This window comes from Dermacentor albipictus, chromosome 9 (genome assembly GCF_038994185.2).
Source record: "Dermacentor albipictus isolate Rhodes 1998 colony chromosome 9, USDA_Dalb.pri_finalv2, whole genome shotgun sequence".
Classification (NCBI taxonomy): domain Eukaryota; kingdom Metazoa; phylum Arthropoda; class Arachnida; order Ixodida; family Ixodidae; genus Dermacentor; species Dermacentor albipictus.
This window is the reverse complement of record NC_091829.1, coordinates 131,351,956-131,365,020: the sequence shown is the minus strand read 5'-3', so window position 1 is coordinate 131,365,020 and position 13,065 is coordinate 131,351,956. Positions and strand designations below refer to the sequence as shown.

Below are 13,065 nucleotides of genomic sequence, written 5' to 3'. Positions count from 1 at the left end.
GGCCTCCAAGTTTCCTAGGAGGTGTAAAAACAAGTGGAATCTTGTAAATCTTGTCCTCTCATGTGTGCTATGTGTTGTTTTTTGGCACCTTAAAAATAGGTATAATGAACCAGTACCAACTTGCCCTGCAAGAAGTTCTCTTAATAATGGTACAACTTTAAAAACCATTTTCTCAAAACTATTCTTCTTGAAAAGCATATATAGCATCGGCGAACAAGGACAAAAGGGAGACGACACCACTATGTGCTAACTTCAACAACTTGATTTTCAGGAAGCACCCTCGTATTTAACGCATGCCCAGTGGCACCACCTACAAGGAAACGCATACAGGTTCCTCAAAAGAAAAGCCTCGCACTTTTTCTTCAGAATTTTTCTTCATCTGCGAGGCTTTTCTTTCAAGGAACTGTTCCTTTGCAGTAATTGCTACGATTGGGTGGATGTCTCTCTTTTCCTTTATTAAGTAGTAAGCATTTGTTTATTATTTTCTTGATACCCTCATTAATTCACGTTCAATTAATTTGGACACCTTTTTAGTCTCGTGAAATCCAAATTAATAAAGTTTTACTGTACTTGCTTGGACTCCAGCTGTGGCGGTTGCATTTCGATGGGGTTGAAATGCAAAAGCGTTTGCTTATATTTAGGTGCACATCAATCCCACTATGCTATGCCTCATAATTAGATTCTGGTCCTGGCACATAAAACTCCACATGTTATTTATTTATATTATTTGTATTTAGTGATCCCCTGAACACACCTGTGATGAAGAAACTTGGCAGGGAAAACGGACCACAGACCCCTACTCCATTCAAGAATGCACTCGCAGAGCTGGAGAAAAAAGGCGGACCCATCGCCCAGCTGGTGAGTTTTTGTGGTTTTCGCTTTGGTTTATTTACTTTGAGTGTTTGGTTTATGTACTTTGAGGGTTTGAGAGGGAGAGCAATTCTGCGCATTCTTTTGACCTGCAAATATGACTGCATGTGATCTGTTCGCATGTGTATGCTGTGCACCATTCAGTGTAATTTACCCTATGGGCGGTCTATACAATCCTATACAGTCAATTTCCATTAATTCGATTAATTTGCTCTTTTGGTTAATTTGATCCTGACCAAAAGTCCTGTCCACTGCTTATGCATTCATTTGGGCCCAAACTTTCATTATTTTGATCCTAATACTGTATTGGACTTCGCCTGACAAATTGAGGTTCGCCAGTCAGCACGCATGTACGTACATGCGTGCTGAATGGTGAACCTCGATGGTGACTGGTGAACCCCATGGTGACCGCAATAGCGGCCCCTTCAGTGGCAGAGTTTGTCTCAGCAGAACTTAAGGGACAGTGAATGCATTGAACATACGTCGAAAATGTTCCACTGAAAACGCCCATTTTCTACCTGCCCTATGAAGATTTTCAAGCAACACCAGTTCGCAATGTATGATTATAGTATTTACTAGAAGTAAGTGAATACAGAATAGTAAATTCTGAAGCAAATATTGATTCAAATCAAGAAAAAAGGCCGAATATCGAATGAATATCAGAAAATGTTTCATTAAATTTAATGCTTACAAATTTTGGGCATGAAAATATGGTGCTGCGCATGCTCGGGAGTTTCCTAGTATTGCATGACCGGAGTGTAGCAAGGTATTTATAACGTAGATACTTAGAAATCAAGATATTGACACGTGTACTTGTTTACTTTCTCTGTTGACCGCTTTTCACCAGCTAACAAATGTGAAACGTTTTTGCTCAGCGTAGGAAGCACCTGCATGTATGGAGTTTCTCGAATGTTATTGATAGGTTTATCTGTTGTCTGCTGTCACCGCACCTTGTGTAATCTAATTTGATGCAGGACGTGAATTGTGTACTAATTTCTGGAAGACACCTGGGCACCAGCGATTACTCTGGAAAGTTCGATGACTCATGTATAAAATCTGACGCCCTTGACCCGCAGATGAGATTTTGGCGATTGCCACTATGTTCGCCGCTGTCGTTGTGCTTTGAGTGTAGCCTCTTCTTGTGGGCCCAATTAAAAATTAGTTTCCTCATTCATAGTTTTGCTGCTGTGTTCTTCGCTGTCACTACTACGTCACATTTATTGGAGTTGCTAGTACGTTCATCTACCAGATGCCTCCTCAGAGCTGCAATCCAAGCCTGAAACCCGAAGATAACACCAATGTCGAGGACCAGCAAGCTAGCCGTAGGCAGCAAGGACTGTTTCCGGAATACGGACCGCTTCCCGAGAAGACTACAGAGATCAAGGCCAAGTCAACAACCCCGATGGCCCCAGCGTCCCCCATCTTGCTATAACAACCTCGGGAGCCTTTGACCTTCTGTGGATCATCGGCTGAAGACCCTGGAACGTGGCTGAAGACATACAAGGGGACCGCGACGATCATCAACTGGAGCAGCGACGACAAGCTGCGCCATGTCAATTTTTCATTGGGTGGCGCCACTTGGACCTGGTTTGAGAACTGAGAGACCAGCCTTGTGACGTGGGACCTTTTTCTTGAGAACTTTGTGAAGACCTTCATGAATCTCGTACGAAAGGAACGGGCCGAAGTTCTCTTAAATACCTGAGTGCAACTACCGAATGAGAACATCGCGACCTTCACGGAGATAACGACTTGCCTCTTTCGCCATGCCGACTCTGACATGTATGAAGAAAAGAAAGCTCGGTTCTTATGGTGTGTGAAAGAACAACTATTCGCTGGATTGATATGCAACGCGGCCAAGACTGTCGTGAAATTTGTGTCGGAGGCCGCAACACTCGAGATGATGCTTGAAATGTGTGACGGGCAATTCAACCGCCGTGCACTGACAACAAACTGCATTGCAGTTCAAGCACTAGGCGCCACCAACCTGCATGAGATGATGAAAGCGGTCATACGGGAAGAGCTCCAGAAATTGTGCCTAACATTGCAGCCCCAGGTAGCCCCAATCGCTGACATAGTTAAAGAAGAGCTGCAGATGTCACTAGAAAAACCAGAAGTTTCGCATCGCTGCGACACCAGCTGGAAGCGATGACCTACACTGCCAAGATTCCCCTTTACGACTGTGCCAGGACACCGTAATGCCACAAATCTGTCGTCTGCCACCGCAAGCCTTGCCCGCCTGTCGCCCAGCACAGCTACCAGAGGAAGACGGACATTTGAGCTCCCCCAATCAGCGCCTGCTCTGCTGTCACTGCGGCGAAGCTGGCCATGTCTACCGCCGATGCCCATACTGTGACTAGGGTCTGCGAGAGTTCGCCATCAGTGCACTGCGCCCACAGAAAGGTGAATGGCCATGTGATATCGCTGACTACCTCGCCTACACTCCGTGGAGCCCTCGACAACCGTCACGTTCGCCGTCACCAGGCTGCTACCTGTTGCCACGCCATTCATACATTGGCCCAGCCTGGGGCCGGTCCGTCAGCCCGTATCCGGAAAACTAAAAGCAGCAACCGTTGGAGGTGGGCTAACTCAAACTTGTGAAGATCCTGTGTAACCCCCTAAGACGCTGAAAAGTCTATTTCGACAACATATCAAAGAGATGTTGCAATCCTGACGAAGCCTAGAAGCAAAGGAAACCTGATGATGCGACATTTCAGCTACAAGTCAACATGATGCTGCTGTGACCCAACGCCAAGACCAAGCTGCAATGCAAAACAAAGAACCACCGACCTTGATGTGCTTCTCGACGGCCACGCAGTCACCGCTTTAGTGCACACAAGAGTCGACTACTCGGCCATGAATGGATTCATCACTACCCAGTTGAGAAAAGTGAAGTGCATGGGAAGGCCCTCAAATTTGAACCACTGGAAAAATTACTGTTCATGACCGCACCTACCTTGCCACCTTCGTTATCCTCCAACAGTGTTCACGAGATGTCATTCTCAGCATGGACTTCCTGAACCAACACGGCCCAATCATCAAATTAAAGTCGAAGTCGATAACCCCGTTCGGAGATGAAGCAATACCGCCGGAAAGCTATCGTAGTCACCACGCCTTGAGTCTGCTCAAAGATCAACTGCGCATCCCTCCTCGCTCCAGCATTGCCATTTCTGTCGGCACCGAAACGCCCGCAGACGTAGAAGGCATGATCGAAGGTGATCAACGTCTACTGCTCAATCGTGAAATTTGCGTCTCAAGAATGATTGCTCGACTGCATCGAAGAAAAGCGAAAGTGATGCTGACCAACTTTAGCCAGGAGTTTAAAGATACACTAAAGTGAAAAATGATTTCCTCTGCATCAATAAATTACCGTTCTACAACACCAAAAACACCACTCTTACAACGATAAGGCATTTGGTAAGCCAGAAAAAGCGCAAGAACGAAATACGGGTAGCGGCGCCTACTTGAGTTCCCACACCTGGGGGCTGTGACGTCTTGGATTTTGATGGCATCTTCTAGGGCCTACTAATTATGTATAGCGGTACAGATTGACTACATTGTGTTCTAAAGGAACCAAATATTAAACATGGCAAGTTTTGGGGACCTTTATTCAGCCAACGCGACCCAAATGTGAAAACATACTTTAGAATTCCTGACGTCACGCTGACGTACCGGTGCTGGGGTTTCGGCGTGAAATTCAAGTACTCATACTTGGACCTTCATTTTCTTATTTAATGAAATTATTTTTTGAAAGGACTGCCTGCACGGATCTCCAACAACGCTCCATTAGTCTAAACTGATTTATTGCTTTGCTTTAGTGTCCCTTTAAGCACATCAACAAGGGCACGACGATCGCATACATAGAGGAAATTGAAGAAACCAGCAATGCGTTCATCCTCTCGGATTCTGCTGCATTTACCCCAACGACCATAGTTCCCGAACGAGACTTCGACATAATAGCTCGAACTAACTTATTCCGCTTTTCTTTCTTTCCTGACACTATTAAACTGTGGAATGAATTGCTGAATGATGTGGTACAAAAAATACTGTGACGGATTTTGAGGTTGGTCTTGATAAGTATTTTGCTCAAACTGTATAGCCTATTATTTATTCCTTGCATGTAACTGTGTTTTTTCTACAAATGATCTTCGATGTTTGTTCTATGTACAATTCAATTACTGACCCTCCCTGTAACGGCCCTCAAGTGAGGTTTAACAGTATGACTAAATAAATAATAAACACAAGTCTCCCCATCACTAAGCAGGTAAAGCTCAGTCTTCTCCAACAACATAAAGACTGCTTTTCGACGTCATCGAGGATTCGACAAACCATCGCATAATAAGTCCATCGCATAATAAATGAAGAGTGCACTTGGCTGTTCCGTCTGAGCTCTTACCACATTTCGACATGAGAACATGGAGCTATAAGGCAACAAGTTGATGAAATGCTGTGCTGCAACATGATCCACATCGAAAAGCCTGTGGGCATCCCCTGCAGTCTCGGTGAAGAAAAGGACGGAACCGGTTGAACAAGATCACAAAGAAGGATGTATACTGCCTCCTACGCATAGACGACGCATTGGATCGGCTCTGCAACGCTAAGTACTTCTTGTTGATGGATCTCAAGACTGGCTACTGGAAAATAGAAGTCGACAAGAGAGATCGCAAAAAGACTGCCTTTATTACGCCGGATGGCCTCTAGGAATTTAAGGTCATGTCATTCGGACTGTGCTTGATGCCTGCAACGTTTCAGTGTGTCATGGACACGGTGTTAGCAGGATTGAAGTGGCAGAGCTAGACCTGTATGACTTTGGATTACGTCGTCGCCTTCACCAGAAATTTCGATGATCACCTTAGGCGACTTTCGACAGTGCTAGAGGTCAATAAAGGTCAATGAGACATCCACACAATTGTAGCAACTGCTACAAAGGAAACCCATACTGGTTTCTCGAAAAAAAAAAGCTTTGCAGTCGAAGAAAAGTTCGTCCTGGTTCGAGACTCAAACCCGGGACCACCGCCTTCCGGGGCAGCTGCTCTACCGTCTGAGCTAGCCAGGCGGCTAGCAGATGGTAGGGCGAAGTCGAAGATTGTCTCATTTTCCCTTTATTGATTACTTCCCTCCACCTTGCGGGCTTCCGCAGAACTATTACGTCAAGTACTAGAGGTCATCAAGTCATCAAGACTCACTCTGAAGCCAGAAAAGTGCTGCTTCACTTACGATGAGCTTCAGTTCCTGGGCCACGTCATCAGCAAACCTGGAGTCCGCCCCAACCTGCCGAATACAGCTCCCATCACAAAGTTCCAGCAGCACATCGACAAGAAGGCAGTACATAGATTCCTTGGCATGTGTGCCTACTACAGGTGCTTTGTCAAGGACTTTTCACGCATCGCCTAGCCGTTGACACATTTACCTAAATGTGATGTAGAGTTCAAGTGGAAAACACCACAGGCCAGCACATTTCAAGAACTGAAATGACGCATGCAGTCGCCACCAGTACTTGCGCACTTTGACGTGGACCCCGATAGAGAAATCCACCCTGATGCCAGTAGTCTAGGCCTCGGTGCCGTCCTAGTCCAGAGGAAAGATGGGCTTGAACTGGTGATAGCTTATGGTAGCTGGTCACTGTCAAAAGCGGAAGGCAATTATTCTACAACTGAAAAGGAATGCCTCACCCTTACCTATATGGCAGGCTGTTCAAAGTCGTCGGCGACCATCACGCATTGTGTTCGCTAGCGAACTTATAGGATCCTTCAGGACACCTGGCGAGGTGGAGCCTCAGACTGCAAGATTATGACAGTGTGATCTACAAATCCTGACGGAAACACTCTGATGCCGGTTGTCTATCATGCACCCCCATTGACCTGCTGCCTCGAGATGACGAGGGTGACGATGCCTTCCTTGGAATAATAGGCGCAGAAGACTTCGCTGAATAGGAACGAGCAGACCCGGAGCTAAAAAGGCTTGGGTATTATTTGGAAAGGAACACCGACGTTTTCCCTAGGGCATTTAAGCGAGGATAGCCTTCGTTCATGAATACTTTGTTTAGCGCCAGAAGACAGACACAAGAAAGACGACAGGACAAGCGCCTTGTGTCTTTCTTGTGTCTGTCTTTTTGCGCTAAACAAAGTATTCATGGATTCGCACCAACTAGCCCGCCAACGCATTGTGCTGATAGCCTTCGTTCTCGCTTCAAAACAACCTACTCGTAAAGAAGAACTCGCCAGTCCGCACCAACTGCCTTCTTGTTGTTCCTTTGGCACTGCATCCAGGAGTACTGCCCGCCCTGCATTTATGATCCGAATGCTGGGCGCCTCAGATTCTCCTGGATGTTATAGAAGATGCAAGAAAGGTATTACTGGCCGTGCCTGACCGCCCACTTCGCGCATTACATGAAGACATGCCGAGTCTGTCAGCGACACAAGACTCCACTGACAAGGCCAGCTGGATTACTACAGCCAATCAAGCATCCTTGCCGACCATTTCAGCAGATCGGGATGGACTTGTTGGGACCCTTTCCGACGTCGACAACCGGAAATAAGTCTATTGTCGTAGCGACAGACTAGCTCAACCTCTGTCGAAAGGTAGTGCAGCTGATATGGCAGAATTCTTCGTCGAGAACATCCTGCTGTGACGTGGCGTCCCAGAGGTCCTCATCACCAACAGAGGAATGGGCTTTATAGCAGAGCTGACTCAAGACTTTCTGCAATATAGCTAGACAAGCCGCAGGAGGACAAGTGCCTACATTGGGTGACTTTGGGTGAAAATAGTTGGGTGACCGGGACCTTGTCAGGCTCTTGCCTTTTGTCTTGGCACCCTCTTTTCGTTGAAAAGAAAATAAACTTTCACTTTCACTTCACTTTACTACTACCCGCAGACAAATGGTCTTACGGAGCGCCTGAACAAGACCCTCACCGACATGCTAGCAGTGTATGTCGACATCGATCACAAGATGTGGGATTTTGTCCTTCCGTAGGTAAGCTTTCTTTACAATACTTCGGTGCAAGAAATAACACAGATTACGCCGTTCAAGCAGTTTACTGTAGGAACCCAACATCAACTCTCGGTGCCATGCTGCCGCACGTCACCGACGAAGAGAATCTTGACGCCAGTCAATCAATCAATCAGTCAATCAATCAATCAATCAATCAATCAATCAATCGGTCGGTCGGTCGGTCAAGTCCGTAAGTCAAGTCCGTAAGTCAAGTCAGTAAGTCAAGTCACGTCACATCGTCCACTTCCGGTTGTTTTGAAGCCCGCCCCCGCCCGCGCGAAACCTCTCCGCTAGCCGCTTGGCCGTCGACCGAGAGCTATCAAAGCAGCGTGCGTTGCGAGCATTCTGTCGTAGCGCCGAATGTGTCTGGTATTCCGGTAACCACAGGCAAGCTGGTCATTTCGGCAAATGACTGGAGGCATAAACTCAAGCTGATGAAGGAACTTTGGCGGAGACGTACGTGAGCAGCCTGATTGGTCTGCACGGTCCAGACACTTGTTGGTGCAGTGCTTAACCAGCCAAACAAAGCGCTAATATTGCTCTAGCCAAGTGTAAAACATTTTAAACATTTATAAAAACAGCATGTTGATGATTACACTCCTGCGAAAAATACGCACCGGCAGCCAAGAAGAATACGCTTTGTTGCTGCTACTGTGTATGGTTGAGTTCTATGCCACCAGATGGCTGCACCGTGCAGACCATTCACATTTGCCCTTGTGCTCATCTCGGCTCATCCCATTACGGCACAGTCAAGCGGCCAGACCCTGTCCCCTTGCGCTTATGTTTGCCCTAATACGGGACTCGCGAAGCGCTATTGCGTTAGTAATCTTCCGGTGTAAAGTGACGGCCACAAACGCGCATATTCTGGCGCTGATCGTATAGCGGCAGTCCGATGCGCAGCGGCCAGTTCACTCGTACGCTGCCTTGCAGAGGGACACGATGTCGCAGCTTGACATATTGCCAGTCGCTACGTTTGCAGTCCACAAGGCAACAAAGTCGAATCATAGTGCTCGCGAAAAGACTGAGACCAACTCTGACCGCGGAGCTCTCGTCAAAATGGAGTACCTTGTAACACAAGCAGACGACACTTGCTGTGTGCCGGAAGTACTTAAGTGTACTAAAAAATTGTTCTTTTGCATTCTCTTTATGCTACTTTCTTTTTATAAAAACAAATTAACTAACATTCAAACTATTACGAAGATCATTTGTTTACCATAAAGTTGGAAAAATTATCGATCACGCACCCTGGTCAGCCAATCGGATAGCTCGCCCCACTGACGTCATATGGGTTAGTTCGGTCATATGGGTAGGGGCGGCTTAAAATTCCGCCGAGTAGTGCGCTGCGATCGGCAGCGATGTACATTTTTAAAACCTTATAATAAATTACATGCTTTACGCAGAGCACTTAGATGTGTCAATTAATGATCAGAAGGACCTACTCTAACGACTCAGTACGTTTGTAGAAAATCGTCAAAAGCGTTTCAGGGTCCCTTTAGTGTTTCTATGGGGACTTCGCCGGGACTGCGCTAATCCGTCGTAAAACCCGGGTTGTCGCAAAACCGGAGGACGTATAACCAGGATTCCACTGTATCTGCCCAATGAGTAAGAACATTATTTACAGGAACAAGTACTTTGTTTTAAAGAAGAGGTATTACGTTCGGCTAGACAAGAAGTAGCGTTTACATACAAGATCAAAATTTACTTTTATTTCCACCGGCACAGTGTTCCAAGATATAGTACCAAAGAATTCTAATAATCGTTCATCGGAGACATTGCTGCAATAAGGAAGGTTTAAGTTAAAGTTAGTTGCTTGCCTGGTGTTTGCACGTGGGAAGTTAAAGGGAAGCTGAAACGGTTTTGAATTTCCATGAATTGCTGGGATTGGGAAGAACAGACCTAATGATTTACGGTTACGAAATTTTTTTCTTCGTTTTGTTAATATAAGGGGCGGAAATCACTTTCTAAATCACCCTCGTGGACATGCCCCCATCGCTTCCCGGAGCGCCGGCTGAGGTAGTTGCCAGAGGAGAGAACCGGCGAGAGTGACGTCATTCGCGGGGACCAAGCTGCCGGACTGGCGTGCTAGCATGTGCTGGCATGCCTCTTTCCGTCCTGCACTTTACTGAACGACGCTACGAGAGATCTGCCGCCGCCGCCGCTCATGTTTGTTTTCTTTTGCGATTTTCGTAAACTGTTCTGTACTGCATGAGTGCCTACAGCCAAGGACGCCCAATATGCCCTCGTTCTGTGCAGCATTCGGCTGTGCGGACCCAGGCGGGCTAGACGATGTGGTGTTTCACAGGTTCCCGAAGGACAAGAAGCTTGCAGCGCAGTGGGTCTGTACAGTGAGGAGAGATAAGTTCGTGCTGACGAAATCAACTGTGCTGTGCTCGGACCATTTCCGCGATTGCCGCCTTACGACAAATGCGGAAACGCGTTGTTGCTAGCGTTGCTATGCTCTGTTGCATACATCAGGTGCAACGCTGTGGAGGCTTGAGATACTTCTTGCAGTGGCTGCGTTCGCATTTAGAAAAAGTTGGGTGTTTATTGACCCGATTTTTTAGAAAATTTTCCATATATAAGCTCAGTTCTGAATGAAAAAAAAATTTACCCATAGAAACAATCCATGTACTTATACGGCTGCTAACACGTTCTTTTAAATCAATTTTCTTTTTGGCATTTTTTAATTGCAGCCCGTCGCGGCAGCTTCACGTGCATGCTCGCGCGAGCAAACACCGCTGGCACGCTGCGAAGCATAAACGGAAACGCGCGCAGTAATAAATTTTGGTGACCGGACTTCATGCGTAGCTTCCACAGCATTGCACTTGAGGTATGAAATGGAGTATAGTCTTGCCTAGTGACATTCGACGTACGGTTGCAGTTACCATGTTTACCACACAGCGGTGCTAAAACTGCCTAATATCTTTATGTCAACACTAGTGTGGAGCACGCATACCGATTCTTGATCGAGCCACAATAGCAAAGTCGTCAAACCATAGTATGCATATTGCCCATATAATACCTCTGGCCATCTCTGGATGTGTATAAGCAACTTCCATGACTGTACCTCACAGCACTGCATGTGCGCGCTTTGAAACGCGGCACTTATGTTCGTGATCATGTATGAACACTAAAAAAACCATGGGACTTTAGACAAGCAGCGGCAAGGTGCTTGTCATCGCGGAATTGCACCCGTGTTTACAATCTAATGAGAAGTTAGTGCTTCAGCATTCTTCCAGCAGCAAGTTCCCAGTGACACTTTATAGCGCATTTTTTCTCCCGCCATTGGAACTTGCAGCTACATGAAAAGAAAAAAAAAAAACATACGAACCAGCTAAGATTTCCAATGCGCAAGAAGGTGCACACATCGCTCTCGCTGTTGGCACACTCAACACCGCCGTTGCCGCCATCGTTTTCCATATCGGCTATCGGTTCGAACATGTACGCCGAAAATAAAGCTGTCCGAGACAGCGAGAATATTTCATAATCCTTACAACTCAGCTATGAAGCCAGAACAGAACAGCGTGCTACGCTCTGAAACAGCGGCGCCGACCGGCGACTGCCGCGAATGACGTCACAGCGGCCCCGACCAATCACGGGCAACAGCGGCGTTCGCGTGATGCCCTGAGGCGCTGGTGCGCGTTTTCTTGAAAAAACAGCTGCTTGCGTTTGTTTCCGCCCTTTTTGAACCAGATATTCCCAGTGTTCAGGGGACTCTAAACTGTAGAATGCCGCAGAGAACTCATTTTTTCCGAAAAGTGTTTCAGCTTCCCTTTAAATATGGTGTTGGGTAAGGGAAAGTTGGTATTGAGTATTTTGTGAACTAAACAAGTGATCTTAAAATTTCTTGACCCTGTGAAAGAAAGAATATGAACGTCAGTAAACAGAACGCTACTAGGGTGATGAACTGAGGAAAATGTTATTCTTCTTACGGCGCATTTTTGCAACTGCAGTATAGGTATTAAGTAAGTTGTATATGTTAGGCCCCATATTTCACAACAATAGCAGTCGCCACCTATCTCCAGCATGCCGCAGAAGCCTGACAGCTCGCCCGCCTGCGGATCAAGAGCCAGAAGAGTACCGACAGCCCACCCTACAACCTCCGACAACACTACATCGAGTACCAGCCCTGTGACTGCGTTTGGGTTTGGACCCCAGTACGCCAATGAGTACTTGAAGAGAAGCTTTTACAGCGCTATTTTGAGGCCCTACAAGATCATTCGATGCATTGGCGCACTCAACTATGAGTGCTGACTTTTTCACTAATCATTATCACAGTGGTATTTCACTATCACTGCGGTCTCGCTCAGGACCTGAAATAGTCGATGTTGTGCAGCTTAAACCATTTTGCCAGTATTAACGAACCTTGGGACTTTGCATAGCTGAACTTTGGACTTTCTTTTTTAATGCAAAAGCTTTACTGCCTGCGAACTTGCGATTTCGCCGTGGTGCTGCTCCTAGGAGGCACATGACGTCACAACGCACGCCTCGCCGCAGATATTTCTGTCTCTCTCTCGCTCCCTAGTCACTACTGCGCATGCGCCACTAGTAGCACCGAGCCACAGGTGTTCTGCTGCCGCACAGTGCCACGCCTCTCCGCCGCCGCCGTTAGGTATGACGTCACACCGCATTCCTCGTCGTTGCGCTCGCCTTCTCTCGCTTCTCAGCTGCGCCACAACCACAGTGAGGCAGCAGTATGGACGGCGACAATTCTGATAAGCAGGAGGAGGCCTGGAATCGACATCGGAACGAGGTGAAGAGGAAACAAATCAACCAGGAAACAACAGCACACCGAACGACTGGCTAAACGCTGCAACATAGCTAGACAACCAGACTAACCTGGACTTGCAATCAAGATTAACCGAGGCTAACCATGCTACGTCTTAGCTTTCGCTACGTATATCCTGGCATAGCCGAGCTAAGCCACTGCCAACCTTTTTGGACTGTGTTACTTGTTTCTTTGTTGTGTTGTTACCTTTATTTAATAAGTGTCCTTTTGTTTTCCGCTCTCCTGTTTTGTTTGTAGCATCGGAAAGCATTTTAACAATTTCTAGTAAGCGCAGCGGCACGTGGCATTTCCCGAGGCACTTTCGGAGGCACTTGCCGCTTCGGCGCATGTGCGAGTAAGAGCGGGCTTGAGAGAGAAAATCTGGGGGCTTTTGCTCCTTGAATATGACTGCCTAAAGCACTACGGAGGAGAAGTTTCT

General features: G+C 46.8%; 1 protein-coding gene across 4 annotated transcripts in view; it reads left to right on the top strand.

The window, feature by feature from the left end:
- Nucleotides 1-13,065, top strand: part of LOC139049684 (transcriptional activator Myb-like) — a 343,827-nt gene that overhangs the window by 243,923 nt on the left and 86,839 nt on the right. For all 4 annotated transcript variants that reach the window (XM_070525392.1, XM_070525393.1, XM_070525391.1 and 1 more), the window contains exon 13: nucleotides 738-858. In XM_070525392.1, coding sequence (XP_070381493.1) covers nucleotides 738-858 — 121 coding nt within the window. The remainder of the gene's footprint in view (nucleotides 1-737; nucleotides 859-13,065) is intronic.